We start from the raw sequence: 13,591 nt of genomic DNA on the forward strand, positions 1-13,591 counted from the left end.
CAGGGTGCTGGGCTGTAGGGCTGCCCTCCTTCCTCACTGCTCCCCTTGCAAATGAGATAAAGCCCTGCTTGTTTTTAAAGCAGCCTGACGGTCACATGGTGACTCTTTCCTGAAGTGCTGTTTAAATAGTTTTAGGGAATGCTGTGTAACTAAGGGATTTGGAGTTCTGGTAATTAGGCAGTCGGTTGATCATTTTGGATAATGCACTCCCTGGCTGCTTGATGGGGATAATAGGTATTTATCCATGGCTGGGTGAAGATGTTAAGAGACGATTAGCTGGATGAGTGGTCTAGCTGGCTGAGCAGTCTCCCTTGGATGGCTGGTCTGCCTTTTGTTTCTGGAAAAACAACAAAAAAATCCTTGTCTTTGCTATCAAGCGGTCCTTACCTGCAGAAAGCCATTGTATTCTCCTGATGTGTCCATAGGAAGCACCACACAGCCAGGGGGCTTTCCCAGAGCCCAGCTGTCTGGCAGGGTCGTGAGCTGCTCAGGAGGAGCCAGGTAGTGCTTTTCCTCCCTTCTCAGGCACAGGATGATGGGGTTGGATCGTGGCGTTCCCAGAGCAGCTATTTCAACACAGCTGTTGTTAGTTCCCTTTGCTGACAATGGGGTTGGGTCATAAACACTGAAATTCAGCATGTTGCTTCATTTTGTTGGGCTAGATGAGCCGTAGTATTTTTAGTTATAGTTCTGGACTGCGTGAATGCCCTTGAAATTTATTTCCTAACATAGGTCTTAAAAAAAAAAAAAAAAGAAGAAGAAGAAAAAAAGAAAGCAAGCCAACACTTCTGCAAATTGTTAGGTACAACATGAGCATTTGTTTGCAGAGAGCAAACAATGGAGCATTGTCTATACAAAATGATTTGACTTTAAAACATGTATGTAAAGGCAGGGAAATGATTCCCACAGCAGAATTCATCCAGGTCTCTCAAACATGCCCCTGCAAGCTGGGTGTTATCATACAGAGGACAAGAGATGCTGCAGGAACGCAGTAGGACTTTGGTTTTCCTGCCACGTAGCTCTCAAGGCTGCTGGGAGAGCCCAGCTGCCTGCTTTTCCCTGCTCGATCAGAAAATCGTGCCTCCCTAGCATGAGCAGCACACCTTTTTCCAGGCAGGCACTCCAGCATGACTCCTAACAACAGCTTCAAAAGCAAAGCAACCCTCCCCAAAACCTAATTTGTGCAAATTGCAGATGCAAGAGAGCTACCCAGGTCCTGGCGGCTGCTAAACCTGCAGGGGGAATTCAGCCAGGCGGCAGGGCAGGGCCAGAGGGAGGTGAGCAACAGCTCCCAGGGTGTTGCTCTTGGGGGTGTGTGTGGGGTGGCTGCTTCAGTAGAGATGACAGAGGTCTTTTTGATGTTGGGAATTAAGCAGAGCCACCTGCTGCCTTTCCTCAGGTGGGAAGAAGGAGCAAGCCAAAGGTTAACAGAGCTTGGCTTCAGGCAGGCAGGTTCTGGGCTGAAAGGGGATTTTTCTATGGGAGAAGTCTAAAGGTTTCTGCTGCCTCATAGGTGGTGAGGGGTTTATGCTGCAGCTGAGATGTGCAGCAGCCTCTCTCCTTCACCACGTTGTTTAGCTGTTACCAAGTTCTAGGAATGTGACAGCTTTTGAGAGCTGTCAGCTTGTGCTGAAATCAGCTCTTAGGCTCACAGGTTTTAGGGGGCTGCATGTGCACAAGCATGAAAAACAGAACTTTCGGAACTTTAGCTTCCCGAAGTTAAAAAACTGTCTCGAGTATTTAAATAAGTAGGACCTAACTCTGAACTGGTCTGTGGCAACCGCTGCTGGAAAGAAATCCAATCTTATTGTACTGAGACAGCACTGGGCTGAAGAACCATCAGCCCCTTGTTCCTCAACAGAATCGAGAGCACATCTCTGCACCTGCCAAGGACGTGAGCTGGAAAGAATAAAAGAAAGAGTGCAGGAAATGATGAGGGGAGAAGAGGTCTGTGGAAAAAAAAGGGACCAGCCAGCTTGTCCTGCGTCACTAGCCTGATGGGCTGAGCCAAGCAATAAACACAGATGTTTCTGAACAAATGACAAGCCTTTATTTTTTTCTGTATTGGAAAAAAAAAATCTCAGATGTCAAAAACACATTAAAAGTTAGTTATAATTCTCCAAACACTTGAAGGCAAGAACTTTTCCAAGACAATAAAGCAAAGGAACCAGTGTTACATCTGGACTGATGATGGGAAGCTGGTGTTTCAGCTGTCACTGTTTCCAACCACATGCAGCAAGCGCTTTATGCTAACTGGATCTTCTGGCTTCTCAGTCCCAGCTAAAGCACAAATTCAGATACCTTACAGCACTCCTCAGCTTGCAAAACAGCAGAATGTTAGCTCTATTAAACAGCTCAACTTAAACAACGAGTCTAACACTGACAAACCTGGTTGTTAACAGCAACAAACGGCTGAGCAGAGCAGCAATGTCCTACCCACACTGGAGCTCCAGCACACCCTGGTGTCAGGAACTGCCACCGTCAGACCTGCAGCAAGAGCTGGTGATGCCCTGGAACACTGTGTCACCTTAGCTTGCTGGCTAATGAAGGACAAGTATGCTCTATCATTTATATGTCAGTGTTTTATGTTGATAAATAACCCCACCTTTCCACATGACCTCTTCAAAACAGCTCTACTGGCCATAACCTAGCAAATCTTCCTCCAGCAACAGGCTGAGAGTCTCTAAATGCAAGAATATTCCCCTCAGGGCTCCTCAGAAGTGAGGCCCCGAGTCCCAGCTAGTCCCCTGCTAAGTGCCCCAAACCAGATCTGCACTGCTACCCAGGGCTACAAGTGCACGGGGAGAGCTGCGTCACTTCATCTGCAGTGTCTGTGCATCACACGTTGCTCTTCGGTGCTCTGCGGGCTTTTCCAGAAGAAGTACTGGTGACTGAGGGCTGCCTTGGCTGAGATGCGCTTGCTGGGGTCATACAGGAGCAATTGCTGCCAAGAGAAAAACCCACCAGGTTTAGGATTCTAAAAGCCAATTGATTGCTTGCATGTGCACATGGCTGGGCCCAAATGCAGATGTTCCTGCCTTTTCCCCTCTCTGGGCTTCAGGAGTAACCCACAGCTGAAGTTACCATGTGGGTTACACCACAGGGCCTTTCTGACCCTCCGTGCAGTGGTGTCTTAGGGGAACCTACACTGACAGCCCTATTTCAGAGCCAGCATTGAGCCCTATTCCATGACTTGGTCTTTATGTGATGGCAAAGATGAACATTAGAGCCAGATCAGCTAACGCACTTCAACATAGATCAGTCCCAACTACCTATTTTTCACCCAGTTTGATAGGGTCCTGTCTCCCCAGGTCTTGTTATGAACCCTCACTCACCGCCAATAAATCTCTGCCATCTCGATCTAAGTTGGGAACGATTTCCTTCATCTCTTTCCTTCTCCACCGAGGAAAGTCCCCCTTGTAGTCAGGCAGCTGTGTCACCCCAGGCCAGGTCGCCTCAGTGGGAGTACCCAGGGTGCGAAAGATCCGGAAGAGCTGATCGATCTCGGAGTCCCCTGGAAACAGGGCCTTCCTGGTCACCTGGGGCAAAAAAAAAGCAGCCAGTTCCCACCTTTCCGTTAGCTTTGTGCCCTATTTCCTTCTGCAAACTTCTGTCCGCGGACCAGGACAGTTTAGGCAGTGGCTGTGAAACTCACCAGGGCTTGTCTCCAGCTCCCCTCCATGGACCCAGGCCCCCCTGAGACTGACTGTCTCACAACCAGACCCTTATCCCTCTTTGTCTCCAGTTTCCTACCATTTTCTCTTGCAGGCTAGCACCTTCCCCACCTACTTGCCCAGGCTCTGCTGATGTGCACCTCACGGGTTTTGGGAGCTAGGGGCAGTGTTGTCTCACTGCAGGGATGTTGAGCTCTTCAAAGTAGACTATGGGCACCTAGGAGACCCAAACAGAGCAATGTTGTGCCGTGTTCTGAAGTGCTAGTTCTCTGCAGCCTGCTGGGGGACACTTGCAAGAGAGTCATCTCCTCCCAGGTTCAGAATGCTGCAGCAGCAAGACTGAAGTCTGATATCACCACATATTGACGCTGCAACTGGACTACAGAGGCTGCTTTGCCTCCTGCCAAGCCCCTAGAGCCAGTAGATTTCCTTCCGAGTGTTCAGTTAACGACCAGCTACCCTCAGGGTGGAGTTTCCATAATACACACCCCAACACACGGGGGGGGGGACCACAGTACTTTCTGCATCCTGCCCCTCCTTTTCCACTTCCCATTGCAGCTGTGTCCTCCCCACTCATTAAAGACACCATTTAAACCCATACTACCATTTCTGCAAAGATGCAGCCGATACTCCAGATATCCACAGCAGTCGAATAGTATTTGCATCCCAGGAGTATTTCAGGGGCTCGGTACCACAAAGTCACCACCTGGTAAGGAACCAACAAACAGGCTTTGTGTAGAGGCATGGGATTCTCTTTTCTGAGTTGTGTCGCAGTGACTGTACAAATCAGAGTGTGCTAAGTCCGTGCCTCATTAGCAGACACCTTAGTGACAGCATGATTAGGATTAACAGATTGTTTTTCAGCAGATCACTGGAAAAAATATACCCTATGCAAAGAAGGTGGGAACCCAGCTTGCAGGCAGGCTGGGATAAAAGCAATCAGCACACTGTGGGGACACAAGATAACCCCTTAGCTACAGGTGAGGTTAAGAGCAGGTGTTTAGGCACAGCTGCGGATCAAGTCACTTGTGTTGCTGTTGTTCACCCACTACAGATTGTGGACCGTGCTCTCAGATGGCAGGGAGTCTCAACAGTACCTCGTGAGTGTATGTCCGCAAGGGAACTCCAAAAGCTCTTGCCAAACCAAAATCAGCCAGCTTAATGGCTCCTGCTTCATTGATGAGCAAGTTCTGTGGCTTCAAGTCCCTGTGGATGACTCTGTGCGAGTGGCAAAAGCTCACACCCTGCAGCAGCTGGAAAAGGTAGTTCTGAAGAGAGAAGAGATTTTAGACGAGGCCACAACTGAAACCCTTTCAAAGGTTTGGTCATGTGAACCAACAAACTTTGGATCATTTATCAACCTGAATGGGAAATATGACGTTGCTATAATGCAACACCAGGCTTGCAGGCTACTACCCAGAGATGCACGCAAAATGCTCCCCCTCTGTAGGGGAACAGAGACATTCCAATCCAAGCAGTGGCAGTCCCTTCCACTCATCCATTACTCCATACAAAAGCAATTAGCAATAGATTCCTCTGTTATCCTCATATCAACAGTTTATTAAACAATGAGATAGGCTGGAGAGCCTGGAAACAGCTGGGAAACAAATGCCCTGAGCAATAGCACCAGGATGTTTCCCAGCTGCAGTGTTAGAGATCTGACAGGCTGAATGACTCCAGCCAAGGACAAACCTCTTCCCAATGCAGTCTGGCTAAAAGCAGCTCAGTGCTGGCTCTCACCAGCAGAAGGCAGCAAGGACACACACTCTTGCGGGCCTATTAGCACTCACTCTTTCTGCACTGTACCTTGACTAAGCTTAAAGGAAACTCTCCAGTTTGGGAGGAGTCTATGTATTTCTTCAGGTCCTGATTGAGATATTCAAATACCAGATACAGCTTCTTTTGGCTGTGCACGACATCTAGGAGCCTGCAAGAGAAGTGCAAGCACTCCCTTCAGTATCATTGTGTGGGAATCCATACTATACAGGGATGTTACAGCCTGTTACAAAGCACCTGGAGTGACCTTCTCCAGACCTTTGCCAATTCCTAAACATCCCTCCTCCCTCCCACAGGTGCATCTGTTTTGAGAGCCCTCTGGGGCAGAGCAGTGAGTTAGGTATAAAAGCAGCACCCAGGATAAGGGGCAGCAGTAGTCTAAACCAGGTTGTGTTGGTGAAGTGAAGCAGTAATGCTGTGAGCTGCTGCTGTACATTAAGGAAGCAGAAGTGATTCCTGTATGTTTTGTTTTGTTTGTTTGTTTGTTTTGCTTCTTTCTGTGTAGTCAGTGAAGGACTGAAAGGCCCCTCTTGCTGCTTGATCTGGAGCTGACCATGTTGATGAGCAGAAGCTGGTCAGTGAGGTGGTGGGGAGGGTTCACATGGCTCTTACCTGACTATGTTGGGGTGCTTCAGCTCCTTCAGCAGCGAGATTTCTCTGATGGCTGTGCTGGGGACACCCTCTGTTTCCCTGTGGTAAAGGTGGGCTGTAGGGCACCCTGTCCCACAGCTGGACCCTGCAGCCTGGCAGGGTGCTGTTTCCCTTCTCCCTGACACCGTGCCCTATTCTGGGCCCAGGGAAGGGTCTCATACTGGGCACCCCGGGTTTGGGTTGGAACAGAGCATGAGCTGGGGGGAAATGGAGCCACGGGGGTGGTGAGGGAGGGGACAGTCAGGGGGTGCAGTCCCACCACCATGGCTGCCTATCTGCAGTGACACCCCTCAGTGCAGAAACAGCCCAGGGCCAACCCAGAGAACCAGGGATAAGCTTTTATGTACTCAGTCCCCACCCAAGTCAGCTCTGCTGGGTGCTGAGCCTCACCAGGCCCCAGCACCGCACCGCTGAGGGAGAGGCTACATCCCAACATGGTGGCTGCCTCCCCAGCCCTGGGCTGTGGTGCCAGGGTTGGGCCCTAACTGTGCTCATGTGAGCCTGGAGAGAATTTTTCTCTCATGGCAGGCTCTTTTTGAGCTTCTAGCACCATTTTGGACACTAGGCTGTGCTCAGGGCCCTCCTGCTCACTCCCATGCTGGGCTGGGCCACAGTGTCCCTGGGGACTGGGCTTGGCCCCACTCACGAGTCCAAGCGGATCTTCTTGAGAGCCACCAGCTGCCCCGTCCGCTTGTTGCGAGCCTTGTACACCACGCCATAGGTGCCCTCCCCGATCTTCTCCACCTTCTGAAACACCTGCTGGAGGGTCTCCATGGCCTTGGCCTCCTGGCTGCAGCAGGGGGGCTGCTAGCACTGTTTTCGGGGGGGGGGGAGGGGGGGGAGGAGGGGAAATGAAGTGCAGGAACACAGAAAGTGTCTGCTTGCCTTCCCTGCTGCCCAGGAACCAGCTGTGGGTGGGGACAGCCACCAGCAGGCAGGGCTGCCTGGATTGTGGGGCTGCCAGGCCCTTAGAAGCCCTTGAGCCCTGTGGTGACTGCCCAGGGCCATATGTTTGCATTGGGGCTGTGAGATACGTTGGTTAAAGCAAAAATTGAGTAAAACCTACGCAAAGTGGCACCTGGGGTCTGTGGGAAAGGCTGCACAGGGCCAAGGGAAGCTCCAGCTCTGTTGGTACAGCACCTGGCGTAAAGGGGATGTGGTGTGTAATTACGGCTCCCTGGAACATGCTCAGGTCAAACATGTGGCACAAATGTCTTATTTTCTTTGTCCCTTGAACGCTGTGGGCTGCACTGCTTGGTCAGCCTTCTCGAAGATGTCCTTGTAGGGGGTGGATTAATTATTGACTTGCCAGCTGGCAGAAGACAAGATTAAAAAAAATATTATAAATTGTGGCACCACAAAAGATAGAGCCACGGAGATCCAGGTCTGCCTTCTTCCAGAATTTGGGGCTGCATGTCTTGGGGTGGGCACAGCAGGACACAGCAGCCCACTGGCTGCGTGTGTCCACAGCGCTTTTAAGTGACCTAAACAGGACTGATTTAGGACTTTGCTGAGCTACCAGCTCAAAATACCTTAAAATTCATTATGATTTTGCTGATTTGGAAGAACCAAAGTGGCTAGCAGAGCTGGGCCCCAGCTCCCTATGGATTTTCATGTCCAAGGCAAGCTCCTGTGTGGATTCTTTTGTGGGTTATGAAGTTTGAGTTTGCACTCTACCCGTGTTTTTTTTTTGTTTGTTTTTTTCTGTAACACTTGTAAGAACCTGGTATCTTGGATATTGCCAATTCTATGGCAGACCTGACAATTTGGATAAAACTTAAGCATAGGGAGGAAGGCAGAACAGACAGGTGATGAGGTATAAATATAAACACATCGTGACAGACTAATCATTGTCTCTTACAAAAACAGAATAAAATCTTGCCTCATGTTTTTGGACTTGGGCTGAACAGACAGTGTGCAGAAGTAGGGATCTCAGAGCTTGGTAACTGCATGAAGAAAAACAGAAGGCTAAACTATGATTAAAGATTATCACAAGCACTGTAATTATTGAGCAATCTCCGGATCTTGAATCAGGCCTGCTGGTAAAATGGAACTTTGCCAATATCTGTTCCATTTTGATCTGCTTCTGTGAGCTGTATGGCTTCAGTACTTATTTTTTTGAACACTTCACCAGCAAAAAACAGGAAAGGCTGAAGGTGGCAGAGTTACAGAGAACCATAGCCCCAACTTACTCCAGGTCCAGCATTTCCCATTGCACAGGAGTCTTCTCGCATGCACTAGCATTTTATTCTCATCTCACATTAGTGATTTTTCTGTCTTTTTATTGACCGTTTAATCCTGCTGGGTGGGCCTAGCACCGCGTTCTTAAACCAGAGTGGCTCTGATGTAATTTCATCTCCTCTTCTTGTAACTTTTTCAAAACCAAGCACTTCCTTACATGCCCAGTACTAAGTAGTAGGAGGAAAACTGCATTTTGCTAAATTTTCTTACATCATCCATGGTGTTTCTGCAGGGTCTAATGCATTTGTCTTAGCAAGAAAGAGTTTTTTAATCAATAAAAGACAGGTCACATTCTCTTTTAATCTTTATTTAGGAACATATCAATCAAAACCTTTAGATGCTTCCAAAAATTAGTGGTTTAAGGTTTCCTAAACTTAATTGTGTCAAGGAAGAAAGTCAAGTGGTGGTTCTCAGGGCACTGCAAATACTTAATTTAGAGCTAAAGTCAACGACCTGCCTTGAACACGAGCTCCTGAACCCCTGTAGAGATAAGTGCTACTGGAAATAGTGACTCCTCGCCCTTCTTGTTCCTTTGTTGTTCAGTCCAGACCTGAGTGTTTTGCCAGGAATGCTCCTGTGTGGCAGCTGAGTCACTGCAACCCAACACACGTGTGTGCTCGTGGACCCGCAGCCACGCAGGGCTAATGAACTTTGCACTAATGCCCTTTACCTTCTATCTGCTGCACCTTGGTAGTGTGTGTTGGGGTGTGCACAGGTGTTTAACTCCAGTTTCATATACTTTGCCTTTTTCTGACTTCTCTAAGCCCTGCGTTACAAAAGGACTGTTGTAAATCACACGCAATTTCCTTACCCACCCTCTTGAACAACAAACCTGCCTCCCAGAGCTATTTTCAGTGATGACACCTGGCACAGGCTGGCAGCTCCACAACTACATACTGATTCAGTCTTCACATGTTCCCCTGCTTAGTGACTTCTCTCTGCCATGGCAAAAAGCAGTTGTGTTTCTAACCCACCTTCTAAATACACTTTCAAGATGTTTGTTGCAAATGGCAGTGCTACCAGGTGGCTGTGGTGGGGACCAGCACATGGCATGGCTCGGAGCTGCTGTCAGGATGCATCTGTTCCCATCCGCTGCTGCCTCTCACTGAAGTACTTCCTCTGCTCCTGTATGGCCTGTTCCAGCAAGGGCACGTTCATCCCTTCCACGCAGGTCAGTATCCGGGCTTTTATCACGGGATTCTCACCTAGGAATATAAACGGGAAGCTTCTGTAGGAGGAAAAACAGATGCAGCAGCTTGGGGGCACACAGAGAGGTTCCTTCTAGCAGCGAATGGCTCCAGGTGGCCAAATAACTATGACCCAAGACCTCGCACGAGACAAGTCTGGCTGAATGCCACCACAGACCTGAGTGCAGGTTAATTCAGTGACACACTTCCCTCTGCCTTTTTGGCTGCCAAATGCTGGTGGTTGACACTGCGCTGCCCTCAGTGGCCACACAGCATCCATCTACCTCGTGGCTGGATTACGCAGTTTCGGTTTTCCCTGTCTAAAAAACATCAGGGTTGGGTCTAAGCTCATCTGTGAATGCCTCTGTGCAGGCAAGAAGAAGACAGAACAAAGCTGGGCTTAAAGAGGCTCAATGCTGCCTCTAGGTCCTCCCCTTCCACGCCTGCAGAATGGGGCCAGCTCACTCCTAAGCGGTGGCAACCAAAACAACAAGTCTTTCTGAAGGAATTTTGCAGCAGAGGCTTAGCACGTGATGCACCAGAAGCCATGTGCGGTGTGACTTTCCACATGCCACCAAGGGTTTCGAGGGCACAAATGTGGATGCTTGATACCAGGTGTGGCCAAGACAACTCTCGGGATTTGCTTCACAACCCTGTGGCCCAGCCCTGATCCACTCCCCAGGCAAAGCACCGTGCAGCTGGAATAACACTCAGGGCACCCCAGGAAAGGGCAACAGGGTGACAACAGAGTGCCCTGCGTGACAAAGCCTGCCCGTGTTCCTCATGCCCCATCTCTGAGAGCAGGGGTATAATTAGAGCCTTTCAAGGATGGCAAGGACCAACCCAGCCAGCTCATGAGGAGGTGTTGCTGCAATCAATCACGGAGCAAAGCCGACCTGATCTGATGGCAATGGAGCCAGAATGCTTTAGTACAGGTTTCACAAGCTCGGTTGTGCTGCTAAGGCACTTCTGCCTTCCAAAGAAATCTGTGCCAGAGCACCAGATCACCAAGAGTGGCTCTTCTTGTGGCCAGCGAGGAGACTGAATTAGGCACTTTGTGTGACCAGAGGCAGTGGCATGGGCTGAGGCTGCCTTGGCCAACGTTAACCTCCGATGGTGTGTCTCACCGTGTGCCCAGGGAGGCGTGAAGGAGCTGAAGAATCACCAGCAGGAGTACCGGGCACCGGTTCCTCGAGCAGATGGCACAAAAGCAGCGCTGTGCAATTTGTAGCGCTCTGTGTGGGGACTCCTTCGAGTAAGGGTTGTGGCCATGGTACTGATGTGGATGCTGAAGCAGGTGGTACAAAACAATTTCAAGGGCCGCACAGGTGGCAGACGGTGCTGATTGAGCTCTCGCCACCAAGTGCCTGAGCCCACTGCTGCGGTGGGAAAGGGAGACCACGGGTCAGCGCCGCTGGTTGAAGCCAACCTGCCTTTCCTTGCGTAACTCGTGCACCCGGTTAAAGGGTTTAAATGCACCCAGCGTTTACCTTCCCTGTGTTCAGCCTCTCCTAGGACCATGTAGAGAGATCCCAGCTGGGCTTCAAATGGTTCCACCAGTCGGGTGTCCACGCAGACGTGGTGCTGGGCTGCGCTGCGCTCAGCACTGAGGACGGCTTCGGACCGGGCCAGGTTGTAGCAGCGTAACCTGGGAGCGACGGATGCAGGAAGCTCAGCGGTGTGCAGTGGAGACTACAAACAAAGCAGGGGGATGCAGGCCAGCGAAGGAGAGGCCTGACACCTCGGGTACCCTTCTCACCTGCCAAACGTCCTCAGCGCCTCCCCCTCTGGGACGGAGCTGTTGATCTCCCATGGGAAGTAGTAGACCCCAGCACCTGGCAGCATCTCATGCAACCACTGCTGGGCCTGTAGTAAAGCAGATCTGAGCTCCTGCCAACCTGTACCTGACCCAGTGCTACGTGAGACCACCCTGAAACTCCTGCTGTGCCAACGCCCCCCCAGCCAGGGGGCTGCCTGCCTTCCCTGCTGAGTCCTGCGTGCAGCATCCTCCCCTGGCATGGAGGGTGACTGCCTTCCCCCACCACAACCCAACATGGACAGCAACAGGCAGCCCACCAGATCCCCCCAGGTTCCCCCCACATTTCGGGTGAGTTGATAAAGATTAAGGAAGTGGAAAAAATGGCAGGTGAAGAAAAGTAGGGATTGAGACGTTCAGGGACTCTGAAGGATGGAGATGCAGGCTGCTGCAGTGACAGGGTGCCATGCGGTAAGATTTAAGGGATAGTCCTGAGTGCTGCAGGATAGGAAATTCTGGTACTGGCTGATCCTGCAGCTGGAGAACAATTTTTGTGCCATGGCCAGGCATGTGGCTGTGCCCCAGAGTGGTTTCTTTTGGCATTTTCTCTGCTCTCTCCCTTGCAGAGTCTCTGGGTTTGGCAGGTTTCTGTGCTCCATTTACTGCTTTTCTCTCAGGTTTCTCGCCCCACTGGAGGAAGACACCAATTGTTGCCCAAGCCCACTGCAAAGCAGACAAGTGATGCCTCCCAAGGGGCCGGGGGACCCCAGTACTGGTTCCACAGCAGCAGGGACGCGCTGAGCTGCAACCTCACGGCTTTAACGCTCGGTGCCTCTTCCCCACCCCATGCATTGCTCAGGGGGCTGTAACCTCTCAAAACACCCCACTGCCATCCCATAGACCAGCTGTGGGAGGCCACTGAAACCAGGGCGATCCTGCATGCACTGCACAACATCAACTGCAGCACGTTAACATGTGCATTTAATGCATGCTTGGCTCCAAGTGCAGCACATTATCTGCACGCTTACTGTGCTATCCACGGCACTACGTAATGTGTGCCCTGTCCAAATGCAGTATGCTATATGGGCACTTAATGAGCCATTTAACTAATCAATTATTAAATGCCTGGCTGCACACGCAGCATGTTATGTGCACGCTCAATCTGTTACTTAATTCACAACTGAATGCACACCCAAGATGCAGCAGCTACATGCGCATCCAGTGTGCTATTTAATGCACACCCAGCCTCAGATGCAACATGTTATAGGTAAATTTAGTACATCATTTAATGCACAACTGAATGTATGCTCAGCCTCAAATGCGAAATGTTGTATGCACATTTAATTCACGAGGCATGCTGAGTCCAGATGCAACACATGTGCATTTAATGCACAGTTTCAGGCAAGCACAGCCACAGTTGCAGAATATCGTATGCATGGTTTAATGCACAATTTAAAGCACAATTCAATGCATGCCCAGCCCCGGATGCACCATGTATGCACACTGAACACACGTGCATTGCATGCCCAGCCCCTGGCACACCATGTCGTATGCATATATAAAGCCTGATTTAACGCATGCTTAACCCCAGGAACACCACGTTGCATGCACACAGGACAGTTTCATGCATGCCCAGCCCCGGGCACACCATAGTGCATGTTTATTTAAAGTATGATTTAATGCACGCTCAGCCCTGGGTACACCATGTTGCACGCACATTTAAAGTAGGCTTTAATGCACGGGCGGCCCCGGGCACACCATGTATGCGCATTTAAAGTGGGATTTATGCACGTGCAGCCCCGTGCCCACCACATATGCACATTTAAAGTAAGATTTAATGCATGTGCAGCCCCGTGCCCACCACGTATGCACACTGAAAGTCCGATTTAATGCACGTGCAGCCCCGGGCACACCACGTTGCCTGCACACTTACAGCACGATTTAATTTATGCCCAGCCCCAGGCACGCCATGTCGTAGGCATATATAAAGCACGACCTAACGCACGGCCAGCCCCGTGCACACCACGCGCCGTGCACATTTAAGCCCGACTTCATGCACGCCCAGCCCGGTGCACCGCGCTGCACGCACACTTACGGCACGACTTAATGCACGCCCAGCCCCAGACGCACCACGCACAATTACAGCCCGATTTAACGCACGCCCAGCCCCGTGCACGCCGTGCACCGTGCACGTTTGAGGCCGATTTAATGCACGCCCAGCCCCGCTGCACCGTGCCCGTCCGCAGCCCCGCCGCGCCACGCTCACCGCCCGCTCCGCCGCTCCCGCCCCCCCCGCCCCCCCCCCC

At 50.8% G+C, this 13,591-nt stretch overlaps 2 protein-coding genes across 3 annotated transcripts; both read right to left on the reverse strand.

The window, feature by feature from the left end:
- Window positions 1-1,414: 1,414 nt before the first annotated feature.
- On the reverse strand, window positions 1,415-7,463 carry CDK3 (cyclin dependent kinase 3). Its single transcript, XM_040530674.1, has 7 exons — window positions 6,748-7,463; window positions 6,063-6,140; window positions 5,481-5,601; window positions 4,772-4,942; window positions 4,279-4,380; window positions 3,336-3,539; window positions 1,415-2,944 (listed from the first exon to the last, which is right to left on the reverse strand). Exons 1-7 carry the CDS (start codon window positions 6,873-6,875, stop codon window positions 2,819-2,821), a joined length of 930 nt encoding a protein of 309 aa, XP_040386608.1. The 5' UTR covers window positions 6,876-7,463; the 3' UTR covers window positions 1,415-2,818.
- A 1,181-nt stretch (window positions 7,464-8,644) lies between these two features.
- On the reverse strand, window positions 8,645-13,567 carry TEN1 (TEN1 subunit of CST complex). 2 transcript variants are annotated; one of them, XM_040530676.1, is made up of 4 exons: window positions 13,552-13,567; window positions 11,289-11,395; window positions 11,020-11,177; window positions 8,645-9,547 (listed from the first exon to the last, which is right to left on the reverse strand). In XM_040530676.1, exons 2-4 carry the CDS (start codon window positions 11,372-11,374, stop codon window positions 9,411-9,413), a joined length of 381 nt encoding a protein of 126 aa, XP_040386610.1. In that variant the 5' UTR covers window positions 11,375-11,395; window positions 13,552-13,567; the 3' UTR covers window positions 8,645-9,410. The 2 variants fall into 2 exon arrangements, with proteins under 2 accessions (XP_040386610.1, XP_040386609.1); XM_040530675.1 differs by lacking the exon at window positions 13,552-13,567 and having other exon boundaries at window positions 11,289-13,536.
- Between the last annotated feature and the right edge of the window lie 24 nt (window positions 13,568-13,591).

Source organism: Cygnus olor, chromosome 18 (assembly GCF_009769625.2).
Source record: "Cygnus olor isolate bCygOlo1 chromosome 18, bCygOlo1.pri.v2, whole genome shotgun sequence".
Lineage (NCBI taxonomy): Eukaryota > Metazoa > Chordata > Aves > Anseriformes > Anatidae > Cygnus > Cygnus olor.

Coding starts and splice junctions, on each gene's coding strand:
- CDK3 (XM_040530674.1), bottom strand. CDS start 6,875: ATGGAGACCCTCCAGCAGGTGTTTCAGAAGGTGGAGAAGATCGGGGAG. Junction 4,943..5,480: donor TTCCTTTAAGCTTAGTCAAG/GTACAGTGCAGA, acceptor TTCTCTCTTCAG/AACTACCTTTTCCAGCTGCT. Junction 3,540..4,278: donor GCTGCATCTTTGCAGAAATG/GTAGTATGGGTT, acceptor TTTTTGCCCCAG/GTGACCAGGAAGGCCCTGTT.
- TEN1 (XM_040530675.1), bottom strand. CDS start 11,584: ATGTTGGGTTGTGGTGGGGGAAGGCAGTCACCCTCCATGCCAGGGGAG. Junction 11,178..11,288: donor GCGCTGAGGACGTTTGGCAG/GTGAGAAGGGTA, acceptor CGTCGCTCCCAG/GTTACGCTGCTACAACCTGG. Junction 9,548..11,019: donor AGAGGCTGAACACAGGGAAG/GTAAACGCTGGG, acceptor TTATATTCCTAG/GTGAGAATCCCGTGATAAAA.